Source organism: Octopus sinensis, linkage group LG2, assembly GCF_006345805.1.
Source record: "Octopus sinensis linkage group LG2, ASM634580v1, whole genome shotgun sequence".
Lineage (NCBI taxonomy): Eukaryota > Metazoa > Mollusca > Cephalopoda > Octopoda > Octopodidae > Octopus > Octopus sinensis.
In genome coordinates, this window is record NC_042998.1 from 194510647 (window position 1) to 194528487 (window position 17841).

The window sequence follows — 17841 nt, forward strand, 5'->3', positions numbered from 1 at the left end:
TTTAGGTGTTTTCACTCAATAAACACTCACAATGCCCGGTCTGGGAATCAAAGCCGCGATCCTACAACCGTGAGTCCGCAGCCATAACAACTGGGCCATTGCGCCTTCACTTATATATATATAACTACATGTATAAATATAAACAAACTAATATTTTTTTTAGGAAGCATTGAAATGTGTATTGAACTACGTGTATAAATATAAACAAACTAACATTTTTTTATAAGCATTGAAATGCATATTGAACAATACAAATTAGATGATATTTTTTCAAATGCAGAATTGCCGTTAGAACAGCAGCAATACTAGGTAGATTACCTTTACAAAGTGGAAAAATTTGTCAACAGACTACTGCTATAGAACTCAAACTTATATCATTCAAAGACTTCAGCTGAGTGCTTTACCATTAAGCTAAACTGCCCATTGACAAATTTATGTTTGTTTATATTTATAAATGTTAATTTGTTTATATTTATATATGTAGTTGTATATTTAGCTATTTAGCATCTAAAATCATGGATAAATTTGTCAGTGGGCAGTTTAGCTTAATGGTAAAGAACTCAGCTGGAGCCTTTGAGGGATATGGGTTTGAATCCCATGGTGATTGTTGACAAATTTTTCCGCTTTTGTAAGAGTAATCTACCTCATATTTCTGAAGTTCTAATGACAATTCTGCATTCGAAAAAAAGTATCTAAGTATCATCTAATTTGTATTGTTCAACAATATATATATATATATATATATCATCATCATCATCATTTAACGTCTGCTTTCCATGCTCACATGGGTTGGACAATTTGACTGAGGACTGGCGAACCAGATGGCTGCACCAGGCTCCAACCTCATCTGGCAGAGTTTATACAGCTGGATGCCCTTCCTAATGCCAACCACTCTGAGAGTGTAGTGGGTGCTTTTACATGCCACCAGCACAAGGGCCAGTCAGGCAGTACTGGCAATGGCCACGCTCAAGTGGTGTCTTTTATGTGCCACCTGCAAAGGAGCCATCATCATTTAGCGTCCGTTTTCCATGCTAGCATGGGTTGGACGTATATGCTAGCATGGGTTGTATGTATATATATATATATATATATATATATATATATATATATACACACATACACACATTATCATTATCATATACTTAATGTGTGTGTGTACAGTAAATGCTACTGTAGCAAGCAACTGTATTTCAACTAAGAGAAATCCCTTTAAAAATGTATCATGTTAAAAAAACACAGCATACTTCAAAGCAAGGTGAAATGAAATGTAGTAAATTAGACTGAGCAAATTATACTACAACCACTGACTGTCCATCTAACACTATCACTCGTAGCTATCTAAATAACTGAAATACAACGTCTACTGCGAATAATCAACATATTGATGAACCCAATTCCAATAACAGAACTGTTAATGATAATGGAGCTGAAGCACTAATAATCATACCTACCAATAATCAGACTCACCTTACTCTATGTAATCACTGTAATAAATCATCATGTCCAACTAATAACCAGTGCATTAAGAAAAATATAGTGTATAAGTGCTCTATCACTGCTCTTGGTAAAGAATATGTTTATACTGGTGCATCCCGTTCCTCATTTAAACTTCACTGGAATAATCACAAATCTACTTTTAGATATAAAGAAAAGGTTAATGGGTACAGGAGTGGCTGTGTGGTAAGTAGCTTGCTAACCAACCACATGGTTCTGGGTTCAGTCCCACTGTATGGCACCTTGGGCAAGTGTCTTCTGCTATAGCCCCGGGCCGACCAATGCCTTGTGAGTGGATTTGGTAGACGGAAACTGAAAGAAGCCTGTTGTATATATGTATATATATATATGTGCGTGTATGTTTGTGTGTCTGTGTTTGTCCCCCTAGCATTGCTTGACAACTGATGCTGGTGTGTTTACGTCCCCGTTACTTAGCGGTTTGGCAAAAGAGACCGATAGAATAAGTACTGGGCTTACAAAAGAATAAGTCCCGGGGTCAAGTTGCTCGATTAAAGGCGGTGCTCCAGCATGGCCGCAGTCAAATGACTGAAACAAGTAAAAGAGTAAAGAGAGTACATCTCTAGCTAAATTTATACATTCTCCCACTGTTAATAACATTAAATATAAAACTGCTTGGTCTATCATATGTAATGCACAACCACATAAAGGTGACAGTGGTTGGTGTGGACTCTGTGTATCTGAGGTGTTTGGTATTAAGAAAATTAATCAAATACTGTTAATCAATGTGGTGAATTGATTATAAGATGCCAGCGCCTTAAATATAAATTGTTCCTATATGCTAACTATTCCTAATCTAAAACTTAATTATTATACCTTTACTAATAAACTTTTTAACCTAGATCAATGCAACTGAATAATTCTATACCCATGGATAACCATAACTTGGTCCCACTTTAGTAACAGTTAGACATTCTGTTATTTGTAAAAATACTTTTTATCCATTGATATATAGAATCCCAGTCCATAATATCCATACCTTATGCCCTAACTATTTTTTACATATTGCTGAAGTTGTTACCCTCTGATGACTGCCTAGGTTCTGTAATCCTATACCTCACACTCCTAATTGTTTCTGTCTTAGATATTTTATTATTATTATTATTATTATTATTATTATACATAGTTCATTAATATTACTTATATAATCCCATTGGCAGATTCAGTCTAATAAAAGTGTTTTCTTTTTAGCATTATGGACTAGCTATATGCTTACATCCATAAGACCAATTCTCAGACAGACTTAAAGTAGACCTTGAAGTGTGAGAGTATGTCATTGATGATGTTGAGAGTAGCTACGAAAGGGCTCTGGCAGAGGAGACTAACAATCGACTGATTGTTCAATCAACACAATAAACAAACCATTGGATAATTAATTGGTAAATTAAAGAAGTGTTATTGAGCCAGTGCATGTGTTTATTTTAATTGCTGGTGCCATGTAGAAAGCACTGGTGCTGGTGTCACATAAAAATCATCCAGTACATTCTGTAAACTGGTTGGTGTTAGGAAGGGCATCCAGCTGTGGAAATCAAGCCAAAACAGACTATGAAACCTGGCATGACCATGGCCTTGTCAGCTCATAGCAAGCTGTCAACCCATGCCAACATGGAAAACAGATGTTAAATGATGATGATGACCCTCCTTAGACACAACATAATTTATTGTACCTGTGCAGGTGGCACGTAAAAAGCACCCACTACACTCGCGGAGTGGTTGGCGTTAGGAAGGGCATCCAGCTGTAGAAACACTGCCAGACCAGACTGGAGCCTGGGGCAGCCCCTGGCTCCCCAGACCCCGGTCGAAACCGTCCAACCCGTGCTAGCGCGGAAAACGGACGTTAAACAATGATGATGATGATGATGAAATAATAAGTACAATAAATAAATTTGTAACATTTACTTCTCACACCTAGAATACTTTGATTATATATCCATTTTTGCTTTCTGTTAAAGGTAGATAAAATAGTAAAGATGTCATACCTGGGCCGACAGTTTCTTCAATGACAGAATCATTTTCCTCCATATCACTACATGCTTCAGCACTCTGGGATATATTTCTGGCATTAGTCTCTGCTTTTCTTATCTCTTGGTCTGCATTGCCTGACATTACTTCTGTCTCTTTCATGTCAACAATTTCCTTTCCCTGCTTAGCAAGGGAGTCTTCATCTGAAGGAGGAACAACTGAAATTGAAGGGACTGGAGTTTTGGGTTTAAATTCTTTGTTGGTGTATCTTTTTGGTGCTTGTGGTGAATTCCTTCCAATTTCTTCGTGTATTTCTTCATCAGGAGAAAGATAGGTATGATCCTGTAAAATTGAAAATGGTGAAACAATTCCAAATGAAAGATGGCATTGACTGACTTTTTAGCTGTTTGGGTACAATCTGATGCTGCTGAAGATTGCCATCTGTTTTGTCATTATTAAGTAGGGAGGTTGACTTTGCCTTTTATCCTTTAGGGGCATATAAATTAAGTACCAGTTAAGCGACTTATCCCTCCTTCAAAACTGCGGGCCTTATGCCAAAATTGAAACCATTATTAAGTAGGGAGTTAAACTGGTGAGCTGACAGAATAGCTAGCATGCCAGACAAAATGCTTAGCAACATTTCTTCTGATTTAACATTCCGCATTCAGATGCTACCAAGGTTAACTTTACCATTTAACCTATCAGGATCAATAAAATAAATATGTGTTAAGCACTGGGATCAATATAGGTGACTCCTCTCTCCTCAGAATTGCCAGCCCTGCACAAAAATTTCAAAAAGTTGTTAAGTGGGGAGTTAAAGTAGCAGGTTGGTAGAATCATTAGATCATTGGAAAATACTTTGTGTATTCTAACACTTTACATTCTGGGTTCAAATCCCACCAAAGTCAACTTGGCCTTTCATTCTTCCAGGGCTGATAAAATAAAGAAACCTTTTATAGATTTGTGTAATACATCATACAAGCAATGGTAAAATCAATATTAATCTAGGATGATGATGATCTTTCCTATTGTATTCTTAATCCTGTAAAGCTGTATTCTTGATATACTGGGAATTTTGGAATTGACCCTGCCAAATTACTGATATAGTGGGAATGGGGAAGCTCCCTGTAAAACCTAGGTCAAACAAAGAATAAATCAGCCAATCAGAATAAAGTTCGATTATTAGTTTGTTTACAAATGTATGCTTGGAGATACTCTTTTACTTGTTTCAGTTATTTGACTGCGGCCATGCTGGAGCACTGCCTTTAATCGAGCAACTCGACCCCGGGACTTATTCTTTGTAAGCCCAGTACTTATTCTATCGGTCTCTTTTGCTGAACTGCTAAGTGACGGGGACATAAACACACCAGCATCGGTTGTCAAGCAATGCTAGGGGGACAAACACAAACATACAGGCACACAGACATATACATATATATATATATACATATATACGACGGGCTTCTTTCAGTTTCCGTCTACCAAATCCACTCACAAGGCATTGGTCGGCCCGAGGCTATAGTAAAAGACACTTGCCCAAGATGACACGCAGTGGGACTGAACCCAGAACTATGTGGTTGGTAAACAAGTTACCTACCACACAGCTTAAGTTTTTCTGACTTTTTTTTTATCATGTAGCAAAGCTCACTGCAGCTAAGTATTTCTGGAGAAAAAGGCAAAGGTATAGGATATTCACACCTGCAGAAGTACTGCAGGAATTTGAATATTCTGTTGAGCATGAAGGAGAATTCTATCAAATATATTCCATAGATGAGTTAGAACCAATTGACACAAATGTTTGAGGGGGTGGGGGTCCTTAGAAGTAGTAGATGGCTTCTGTTACCTAGACGATTAAGTTAGCAGTGGAGGAGGATACTCTGAAAGCATAGTTGCTAGAGTAAGAATCATCATCATCATCATCATCGTTTCACGTCCGCTTTCCATGCTAGCATGGGTTGGATGAATGACTGAGGGTTGGAAAAACCAGATGGCTGCACCAGGTTTCAATCTTGATCTGGTTGAATGGTTGAGCAAAGTTCAGAGAGCTACTATCTTTGTTGGTAACAAAGGCCCTCCCCGCAGAGTGAAAGACGGACTGTATGATGCATGTGTACAGACAACTATGCTACATAGCAGTGAAACATGGGGCTCTGACTACAGAAGACATGTGAAGGCTTGAAAGAAAAGAAGCTGGATAGGTTGTGTCAGTGTGCATGTGATGACAGTGTAAAGGATTTAAGAGGAAAATGGGGATAAGAGACATCAGATGTTGATTGCAAGAGAGAAGACTGCACTGGTATGGTTATGTGATGCATATGGATGAGGACAGCTACATATAGAAGTGCTGGTCTCTAATTGTGAAGGGGACCTGTGGAAGGGGTAGACCCAAGATGGTATGGGACGAAAGGCGGCGATCTGGCAGAAACGTTAGCACGCCGGGTGAAATGCTTCGTGGTATGTCGTCTGTCGTAACGTTGTGAGTTCAAATTCCTCCTAGGTCGACTTTGCCTATCATCCTTTCAGGGTCGATAAATTAAGTACCAGTTACGCACTGGGGATTGATATAATCGACTTAGTACCTATGTCTGTCCTTGTTTGTCCCCTCTGTGTTTAGCCCCTTGAGGGTAATAAAGAAATAGGTATGGGACGAAATAGTGAGAAATGATCTTCAGATGTTGAGCTTCACAGAAGAGATTACGAGGAACTGAGACTTCTGGTGATTTGCTTTGCTTAAGAAGTCATGTCAGCTAAGTAAAATCATGATTGTCCATACATAGTGGCATGTCCTTTATGGTCCTCAAAGGACATGCTCCCCCACACACAAAATATGTCCTGCGTCAAAACCTTTGCACAATCCATCTTCCCAATGCCGTCACAACCTGCTGCAGGCCCCTCCCCTCCCCTCCTCCCTCACGTGCCTATCAGAACACTCTCCACACCTTCACATATCTACCATACCCCACTTCCCAGCCACTCCAATTTCTCTCAACCTCACTTGTTACAGTCATGTCCCCCCCCCCCCGTCTCTAAATATCTCCCCCTCACACTCTTATGGAACATCTTTTTCAATCCTCTCTGTACTACTTATACTCTCCTCCCCCCCACCACTGTTCCATGTGAGTAGAATCAGATACATTTCCAGCATAATAAATTTCTCCTCCATTCTAACTGTCTCTCTCTATCTCTTTCTAACTCTCTCTCTCTCACCTTCCTCTTCTTCCTTGTCCTACAGAGATGGCCAAGTATCTCCTCAATAACAAGACAACTACTTCCGTTCTTCTGTTATAATCCAAACTCTCACCTAGCTCACAGTCGTTTCCCTCAGTTCCATTCACTCTCTTAGCTGAGAGGTCTCTGTCTTGCAAGCTACTTGTCAACTCCACTGTGCTGGTTCCACATAGAAAACAGCTGTGCTGGTGCCATATAAAAAGCACCTGTGCTGATTTCATATAAAAAGCACCCAGTACACTCTGTAAAGTGGTTGGTGTTAAGAAGGGCATCCTGCTGTAGAATCTATGCCAAAACAGGCAATGATGATGATGATGATGATGATATATAATATGTACATGTGTGTGTGTGTGCATGCATGCGTGTATGTGCGGGGTGTGCGTGCATGTGTGTGTGTGCATATGTGTGGGGTGTGCATGCATGTGTGTGTGTGCATATGTGTATATGTGTGGGGAGTGTACGTGCATATGTGTGTGTGTGTGTGTGTGTGTGTGTGTGTGTGTGTGTGTGTGTGTGTGTGTGTGTGTGTGTGTGTGTGTACCTTTGGTCACTGTTATAGTGTGGAGATGAAGAAGAAAAAGTAAAAATCAGAGTTTTACAAATGAAGCCCCTTGTGATATTTGTTCTGCAGCAAGTTACAGACACTCTCTTGTCATTCACGCTGTCAGAAATGCAGTGAATCAGTGACTGACATGTTGGAAACTTGGATCCAACAATACTTATGCTCATCAATTATAATATAAACGATATATATATATATATATGTATACAGATATTGCTCCAGAGGGCTTCTCTTTTGGATATGACTGGATTTATGTACATATCATTGCAAAGTTGTGTGGTATATTTGTTATTAGTCAGTGTGTGTGTCTTTTTCATCTTTACTTTGTTCTTACTGCTCTTCTCTTCCTGGTTAAAGCAGTAAGAACAAAGTAAAGAGCAGCATCTGTAATTCTTTAATTTTTTTATCAAAGACTCCAAGACCGACAGGAGGTAGAAAAGAAGTTATCTTCAAACTGGAGACTTGAACCAAATATTTGCCAGGGAGTGAACTCCACTATAGGAACCCAAGGAGCAGATGGGAGTATTAAGCCAAGAGACAGGTTAAATCTACAACCCAAGAATTTAGATCACAAAGAACTAGAACAAACTCACAAAGCATCTCTTCTGATGCTCTAATAATTCCATCAATTCTGGACTGATGCTTTATTTAACCAACTCTGAAAGGATGAAAGGCAGAGATGTCTGTCACAGAATTTGAACTGAGGGTACAGAGAGCTGGAACAAATAATGCAAGTTATTTTTTTCTATGTTTTAATGACTTCACCAATTCACTGTCTAACTCGCTGTCTGTACATCTGACAGGTCTGGAGTACTTCAAATATCTAGCAGGCTTACCTGGAAAACTTTTATCCAGTGCAAAGTTGCAATGAGGAAAGTAGGATTACTTTGTTGGCAGAAGAATCCTAGCAAAAGAGATTATTTAAGAGTAGAAATTGGTCCAAGAGAAAACAATGGTATTTAGGGGTCAAAACAGATCCAATGTGAAAACAGATTTTCTTACATTATGAACTATAGAACTTCATTAAAGTTCTATAAGAATAGTGGGGAGGAAATTCAAAGAGCTGTTACATCTGTTGGCCATGAAAGGTTTCTCTCTTCAAGTGAAAAGAAGATTGTATGATGCGTGTATACAGACAGCAATTCTACATGGTAGAAAGATGTGGGACCCGAGTGCAGAGGACATGTGAAGGTTAGAAAGGAATGAAGCTAGCATACTCCACTGGATGTGTAATGTAAGTGTACATGTTTGACAGAGTGCTAGTATTCCGAGAGAGAATTTAGGCATAAGAGAAATTGGTTGCTGTGTGCAAGAAAGAAGACTGTGCTGGTTTGATCATGTGATGAGGATAGATGCCGACGGCTCCATAAAAAGTGCTAATCTATCAAAGTAGATGGAACACATGGAAGTGGGAGACCAGGAAGACATGGGATGAAGTACTGAAGAACAACCTCAGGAAGCTGAACCTTTTAGGTGAGATGATAAAGGACCGAGATACCTGGTGCCTTGTGGTACTCAAGAAAACCTATACTCTGCAGCAGAAGTGTTAGGACCAATCCTCCAGGTGGTTTACAACACTCAGGGTGGTGCCTCATAAAAGTACTCGTGCAGTGTCATATAAATGCACCTGTGTGGTGACAAACAAAAGCACCTGTGCAGTATCATGTAAAAGTGTCTGTATGTTTCATGTAAAAGCTCCTGTGTGGTGTCTGGTAAAAGTTCCCATGCAGTGCCACGTAAAAGCACCCAGCACACCCTGTAAAATGGTTGACGTTAAGAAGGGCATCCAGCTGTAGAAACCATGCCAAATTGGACTGGAGTCTGGTGCAGTTCCCCAGCTTGCCAGCTCTAGTCAAACCATCCAACTTATGCCAGTATGGACAACAGACGTTAAATGATGCTGATGAATGTAAGAGAATAGTGGAGCTGAATGTCTAGGGAGCATATTGGTGTATGTTAAGGTACCAGGGAAGATAGTTTCAAGTTTTTATTGGAGATTTTGAATTAATAAAACTTACTTGAGTTGAGTCTCTCTGATCTTGAGTCAGTGATTTGGCATTTTCATTATTGTTCTCATTACTGTAATTGGGAAACAATGATTAAAATATTTCGTTTTTAGATTTGGTTTGCAAGATTCTTTATATGAGTTTGTGTGTTGAAGCATATTCTGTTGTGTCTAGGGAGAGTCATTTTCTTTTTGTGCCTTATTATGTAACAAACTCACCGGTAAAATTTCCACGTTTTTTCTTGTTTTTATTGCAACCTTTTCAATTGTTTTGACTCAAAACTATTGAACAGGTTGCAAGACGCAATGAAAATTTTAGGAAAATAAAAATAAGGTAAAAAGTGGAAATTTTACTGGTGAGTGTGTTACATAATAAGGCACAAAAAGAAAATGACTCTACCCAGACACAACAGAATGATTAAAATGTTAAACCAGGATAAAGATGTTATTGAGTTAAGATGTAATAGTGTGTAGTTTTAATATGTAGTAGGAAACTATGTTTTGTTGACATATAGTATAAAACCATATATGTAGAAAATAGCATTAACATGGAGTACAGAACCATATATTTAATGAAGAGTACAGAGTTATTGCTGCATGTGATGTTAACATATTATACATAATTATTATTATGTAATGTGTAATATTGTCAGTGGCACAGAACTATATTTTCAAAGGTAAGACAGGAAAAGACAGGTAAGACAGTCTGGTAAGATCAATGAAATTTATCTTTAACTTAAATATCTATCTTAGTCAATCTTTTCTAAGTAAAATGTAGGCAAAAACTGCAGTCTAGAAAAGAAGGGCAAGGAAAATGTTTTGTGCTCGGCCTAACTCATATGTCACAACTAAAGTGATAATAAGAGAGGGTCTTGGGAAAGAGAAGGTATTCAGTCAGCTAGTTTCTTTTTTTTGTTTCCTTCCCTTTTTCATTTACTCTTTTTTCCTCCCATTTTCTCTTCCTGTTTTTGATTTGACCTATCTCTTCTTTCTAATCATACATATCTCTCCTCCCTCTATCTATCCATTAATATTACCAACACATTCCCAAATTTTAATTCACACTAAAATTCCCATTGATCGAGTAACACTGTTTACAAGGCTTGGAATGACCACATATAACTACCATTGGAACTCATACACCAGGTACAAGAAACTTCTCCACCACTTATATACTACACCATTCTACTTGAATAATGGAACTGCAAATACAATCTCTTTATGTATCTCACTTCCACTTTCATTCTCTTACTTCCTTCTGTATTTCATATCTTCTCTACAATAATTAATACTCAAACATTTTCTTGCACCGTCTTTGATGAAGGGATATATAAAGTATCCCAGAAACAGCTGTAAAACTTTTTCTTTAAAAATGTTCTGAAAACTATTTACAGCCTTGGATTTTTTATCTCGTTCTGTTAATTTATATATATATATTCAATATGTGATCACATGTGTATCGTTGAGGATTTTTTTCCTCCGTCTTCCCTTCCTTGGATCTTTCCTTTTTCTATGTTTCTGACAAAGAGCTCCGCTCAAAATGTTAAACCCTCCTTCTTTCCTGTGAGCGTCCAATAACTCTATACTTATTCCACATCCTCGCGTTGTTGTGTTTTCTCTTTCTGTTCTCATGTTTGGATTAACTTTATATATATATATATATATATATATATAGGAAAAAAGCAACAAGAATGGGTTAAAATATCGGTACAATTGTTGCTTTTTTCCTATTTGTAATCACCCCACTTGTCGTATGGTTAACACCATATAGATTTCTGGTGCATCCTAGTTAAGGACCATATTCATGTGAATTCATTAGAACTCACTTGAATCTCAATTACTTAAACCGTATATATATATATATATATATATATATATATATATTATATATATATATATATATGTATGTATGTATGCATGTAAAAATATATATGATGGTTTTTTTTCCAGTTTCTCTCTATCAAGTCCACTTATAAGGTTTTAGTCAGCTCAAGGCTATAGTAGAAGACACCACTAGAACATCTGGAACTATGTGGTTGGGAAGCAAACCTCTTATCACACACCCACACTTGATTTCTAAAAAGATTTGACCAATGGAGAGAGTATTTTTGATCTCTTCTTAAGACCCGAATTTAGTCATGTGGCCCCAGAATTTTCTTGACCATTTCAAACATAGAGCAAAAAGAAGAAACCAGCAATTTGTATGTGTGCGCGTGCATGATTAAAAAAGTTTCATCCATTCATTCATACCAAGGCTTCAAAATTTAATTTTAAATATTTAAGATTATTTAAGAAAGGTTACATAAAAAAGTAAATTAGCACCTAAATTATTTATTCGCATAAAGCTTCAATTCATTTAAAAAGATTATGACCCAGTAGAATTTCTCATGCTTTCAACCACCTCCAGGTTGGCAAAAGGGTCAATTAGTTCAGTTTTCTTTCTACTTTCCCCAACTTTGAAACATAAGAAGAATATTATCCTTCTTGGAAAAGAAATCAATGCTTAAGCTGAAAATCAAAACCGAAGTGGGCAGCAAGGAATATAATAATAATAATAATAATAATAATAATAATAATAATAATAATTGTGTACAGTGCTCAGGTGCACTACAACTCATCTAAAGTGTATATATAATCAGGAGTAGTTTCGGCGGATTTCGGAAAGCATGAGGGCCTTAAAGGATGCAGTGTCATGGCAGTCAACAACTGACGCAGGCAGTTTATTCCATGCTTCAGCAACTCTGAGCGTGAAAAAATGTTTCCGAAAGTCATGGGAGCTGTGCTGTTTTCTGACTTTGTAGGCATGTCCACATGTCATCGTTATTTTGATTGAAAGTATTATGAATAGTCTGAGTGGATGACGAGATGATCCATTCTGAACAAATGTTTCTGTTTCCCATGTCTGTTAGTTTGTCAGTATAAGAACACATTTTTTCAGCTTTGAAGTGATATTGAAAATAAATATCACTTTCAAGTGATATTCAAAACAAAATCACCTTCACTCGTATAGCTGTTACAAGTGAAGGTGTAATTAAGCCAATGATAAAAAAAAACAAAAAAACAGCATTTGTTGCTGTTATGTTTGGTGAAACTACAAACCTTCGAATCAAATCTTAACTGTCACACATTTTGCAATTTGTTGATGAGAATGAAAGGCTTCATGAAAGGTTTAGGGGATAAGTTGATGTCAGTAAAGACAGAAAAGCTTCACTGACAGAAGTTGTACATTGTTATACACATCCACTTAATTTGGTTCTCTCTCAAGCAGCTTCAAGAGTTCGTGAATGTTGAATTTTCTTCCAAACTTTAAAAAGAATTTCGACTTTTTCTCAAAGTTGATGGCTTGAATAGCCCCTGCTGGGTGAAATCGTTGGAAGGTGATTTCTAAAGTTATATACACGTTACTCATGTCTTATTAACTACTTCAAAACGGTGCATCATAGGGAGGAAACTATTTTCATTTTCAGACTCACCATATTTCAAAGCATATAATACTACACTCTTCATGAAAATGGGGAGGGTGGAACATTTGGTGGTGGGACTGCTTACCCTAGTTTCCTAGTCACCCTTCACCACTGGTATATAGTAAGTAATAATATAATGTATTACAGAACTATGTATCTTCTTCAAGCAGCCGCAACCAAGACGTACCTTACAATGCTTCACCTGAAATCTATCCACCATTAAGCTTTGAAGATACTCATGTGGTGCATTCCAGAAGTTTTGAAACTTTTTCAGAAGAGACATTTATCAATTTCAAGGAAGTACAAAACTCTAATCTTCTTCAGAGTAGGATCCTCTGACTTCAGTGCCCTTCTTGTAGTACCCCAGCCACTTTGTGAAGGTCCTATGGAAGTCCTCCAAAGTGAAGGTGTTCAGGACCCTTGTCACAGCCTCCTTCATTTTCTCAATGTCTTCAAAACAACTGCACCTAAGGTTCTCCTTCAGCTTGGGGAACAACCAAAAGTCACAGGGAGCAAGGTCTGGACTGTTGGAATGGTGAGGGACAGTTTGGATGCCTATCTCTGTCTGGTTACCAAGATGGAATTGCAGACTGGTGTGTTGTCCTTGAGCAGGTTCTGCCAACCCAAGTGAAAGAGTTCTGGGCTTTCATGTGAATATCTCTACCAAAATTCCCTTAAAATCTCCACAAAGTACTCTCTGTTGACTATCTGACAGAGGGAGCACAGTGGACGAAGATGATGCCTCTGCTGTTGAAAAAGGCATCATGAGCTTCCCAGTGGACTTGCTTTGGGTCTGGGGGAGCCAAGATGCTTCCAGTGGGCACTCGGCCTCTTGGTTTCTAGATCATAATAGTAGATCCAGTTTTGTCACAGATCACTTGAGACTCAAGTACTTTTGGATTGGAGGCAATCAGCTCAACCATCTCCTTGCTGTTATCAACATGTCCTTTCTTCTGTTCAACCCTGAGCAGCCTGGGAACAAATTTTGCACGTTTTGACCTTCACGAATAATTCTGTGTACAGTTTCCACACCAGTTCCAAACTGTATGCTTATTGTCTTTACAGACACATGACAATCTTCATCCAGGAAGCTGCAAGTTTTCTCAACCAGCTCTGGATGTTCTGACACTCCCCTTCCTCCTACACTTCTTATTATCTCTCACCTCTTCTCTACTATCCTTGAACCTCCTGTGCCAGTGAAAAACAGATTCTTGGCTCATACAAGTTAATTTATAAGGAGGCTGGAGCATTTCATAAGTTTCTGTAGCATTTTTGCCCAGTTTAACACAAAACTTAATTGCACAGGGAGCTTCCAAATTGTCTTTACATCCATTTTGCAAGCTAGTCAGCTGTGATAAGCAGTGTTTAGTAGGGTGAGTTCAAAGTGTGTTAAAATAGTATGTGTTAAAATTACAATAATCAAGGACAGTTATAACTGCCTTTCCTAAAATAAAGTCTCAAAACTTCTGGAATGCATTTGTACATGTTTTTACTAATAACATCAATATAGTTGAATCAAATTCGATGACTGGTGTCCGTGCTAGCGGGGTGCAAAGAGCACCATACGAGTGTGATCATTGACAGAGCAGCTAACCGGCTTCTGTGCCAGTGACACTTAAAAGGCACCATTCGAGCGTGATCGTTACCAGCGTCGCCTTACTGGCACTTGAGCCCCGTGCTAGTAGGGTATTAAGAGCACCATCCGAGCATGATCATTGCAAGAGCAGCTATCTGGTGTTGCCAGTACCGCCTGAGTGGCTCCCGTGCTGGTGGCATGTAAAAGCACCCACTACACTCTCGGAGTGGTTGGCATTAGGAAGGGCATCCAGCTGTAGAAACTCTGCCAGATCAAGATTGAAGCCTGGTGCAACCATCTGGTTCGCCAGCCCTCAGTCAATCGTCCAACCCATGCTAGCATGGAAAGCGGATGTTAAACGATGATGATGATGATAGTTGAAAGGTCTTCATCTCCTGTTAGAGAGTGGAAGTCTCCAAAATATAACATCTGATACAGCTTGTTGTTTGGCACAGTGGCAATGACTAGTTAAGTCAACCCTGCATTGAGCACTAATAGATGGGAGGAATGTGCCCACAAATCTACTTTGTGGTCTTGTACTCACACCATGACATGTTTTGAGCCCTTGTGAGAAACAAGACTATCTTGAACATTGAAGCTCCTTTTTCATAGTTCAGACTTTGGCTCCAAAGAGAAGAATGCTCTCTACGCATACCCTCAAGAAAGCATTCCTTGTTGACTTTGAAATACACTTGATTGCCATGTTTTGAAGCTTTTCACAGGCTCTCCAGTCAGCAACATAGAACCCAAGACATTTCAAGTCACTGACCTCCTTGAGTGGTGAGTCATTAACTTCCATTAACTTTCACCTTCATTAATAATCATTTATTCAGTCTTCTTAGCATTGAGAAGCAGAATGATTTGGACTGTAGCATTCTCAAGGGATGTTTGCAAGTCTTCTGCATCCCATTTCTGATGAGCGGTGAAGTCAAGGTCAGAGAGATACAGGCTCTGCTAATGTCTTCATCATGTATGTTTGATGGTGAAGCCCTTATCCTGGATGGGATAAAAGATTTTGCCACAGGATTTATCCCACAACAATCACAAAGAAGAAAGGAGCTAAGGTGTCTCTGTGAAGGATTCCTGCTGTTGTTGAAAACTCTTTAGTTGGACCATCTGTGCTGTATAGAGTATGTAGTGATATAATATATCACTACATATTGTATGCATGGTTCTGCAAATCATTTTATCACTATGCACTGTATCATGATGAAGTGATAGGATAAAGGATACAGACCCCCTTCAGTCATGAATGACCATGGTATTGCACCTAGAATGTCTGAGCAAGGTTGTTTATCGAAGACCAGCAGCCACTCATGCATACCAGCCTCATCCTCTCCATGGTACTGATGCTATCCAAGGGAAAGGCAAATGCTGATACAGCTTGGTACCAGTGACATCACAAGTCATTTCTACAGCTGAGTGAACTGGAGCAACATGAAATAAAGTATCTTGCTCAAGAACACAACACACAGCCCAGTCCTGTATTTGAACTCACTACCTCATAATTGTGAGCCCAACGCTTTAACCACTAAGCCATGTGCCTTCACAAATGAAGTGATAACAGTGTATCATTATATAGCATATAATGTATCATTACACATTGTATACATAGAGCTGTCATCATCATCATCATCGATTAACGTCTGTTTCCATGCTAGCATGGGTTGGACAGTTCGACCAGGGTCTGGGAAGCCAGGAGGCTGCACCAGGCTCCAGTCTGATCTGGCAGAGTTTCTACAGCTGGATGCTCTTCCTAACGCCAACCACTCTGTGAGTGTAGTGGATGCTCTTCCTAACGCCAACCACTGTGAGTGTAGTGGGTGCCAAGGGAAGCTGGCAGCAGCCACGATTGGTTAGTGCTTTTTACATGCCACCGGCACAGAAGCCAGTCAAGGCGGCGCTGGCATCGGCCATGTTCGGATGGTGCTTTTTACATGCCACCGGCACAGGTGCCAAGGGAGGCTGGCATCTGCCATGTTCGGATGGTGCTTTTTACATGCCACCGGCACAGGTATCACGGAAATTTTGCAAGGGTTTAATAAAGTAATTCTGATATTTTCTTATTTATTAGGATATTAAGCTGATTTTATGTTGTATTCCCAAAACAATAGCTAAAACAATGGCGGAACATTTTGATGGTTACTTTGATCTAAATACGATCACTTTATCAGTTTTGATAAGGTTAGTATGATGTATCCAGGGTTTGTCAGGAGTAGGTGGGTATCGAAAGGATTAAATATATGCACGTCATGTAAAAATGATGTTTCCTGTATATAGGATCAAGTGGAAAAAATACTTGCATACATACATCAGAGAAATCTCCTTTCCTCCCACACTGTCAGCTTGCACAGGTTCTATAAAAACAAAATGAGGGATCAAATGAGATAATAACTAATGTGTATAACAACTAAACTTATTTCACATCTCATGGTCCCTAATCTTATTTATATCAAGGCTGAATTGTTAACCTCCTTTGATAAATCCTGAGAAATTAAAACAGACACCTTGGACTATGTTTATAGAAACTATTATAATTAAATACCAACCTAACTGCACATTAGAAATTATGATTCAACATGAAACTAATTAACTGTAGACAGATGCAACTACTACTACTACTACTACTACTACTACTACTACTACTACTACCACTACTGCTGCAGCACCTCCTAGTTAAACATACATACACACATGTGTGTGTGTGTGTGTTATATCATCATCATCATCATTTAACTTCCATCTTCCATGCTGGAATGGGTTAAATGGTTCGACTGGATCCAGCTAGCCAGAGAACTGTGGTGAGTTTCATTGTCTGCTTTGTCATGGTTTCTAAGGCCCTTCCTAATGTCAATTACTTTACAGAGTGTACTAGGTGGTTTTTTTACCATGGTCCTAACACTAGCGAGGTTGCCAACTAACTCACAAGGAAAAAACACACCCTTAACTGAGTGGAGTTGTAGTAGAGAGGGAAGTGGCTTTATGCCAGATGTTGAAAGGCTAAAGTATGATAGAAGGACAAGGTATTTTGTTGCAAGGAAGATACATGGCTATCCCACATCATTGAGGAAGGGAGATAAATGGTGATGATGATGTGCCAGAGCATACCATCAAAATACAAGAAGGTGCAACTTTGTACATGGCTTGTACAGCCCTCACAGAGCATCCACTTACGCCCAGTTCTCTAAGTGATCATTAGATTACTGAACACAGTACCCTATCAAATGCTTCCTCCAAGTCAACAAATGTCAGGAATAGTGGTTTACTCTGAGACAAATATTTCTCCTGCAACTGAGCCAAATTGCATCTCACCTACATCTACCCCATCACAAATTTATTGTGCTCTAAGTCTTTCTGTGACCTTCATAACCTGATTCCAGAAGTTTGAATCCTCAATAATTTCTTCGCTGGCATTTCCTTTGCCTTTGTAGCAGTTTATGATGATACTGCTATGCCAGTCATTGGCTATGACTGTTTGTGTAATTTGATGGTAATCATGTATAATCATCAGATATTTTGAGCATCTCTACAA

At 38.8% G+C, this 17841-nt stretch overlaps 1 protein-coding gene across 3 annotated transcripts in view; it reads right to left on the reverse strand.

The window, feature by feature from the left end:
• LOC115232429 (coiled-coil domain-containing protein 181) overlaps positions 1 to 17841 on the reverse strand; it is a 50338-nt gene that overhangs the window by 14530 nt on the left and 17967 nt on the right. For all 3 annotated transcript variants that reach the window (XM_036500618.1, XM_036500617.1, XM_029802300.2), the window contains 3 exons: positions 16621 to 16666; positions 9283 to 9343; positions 3492 to 3816 (listed from right to left, as the gene is read on the reverse strand). In XM_036500618.1, the coding sequence (XP_036356511.1) occupies positions 3492 to 3816; positions 9283 to 9343; positions 16621 to 16666 (432 nt within the window). The remainder of the gene's footprint in view (positions 1 to 3491; positions 3817 to 9282; positions 9344 to 16620; positions 16667 to 17841) is intronic.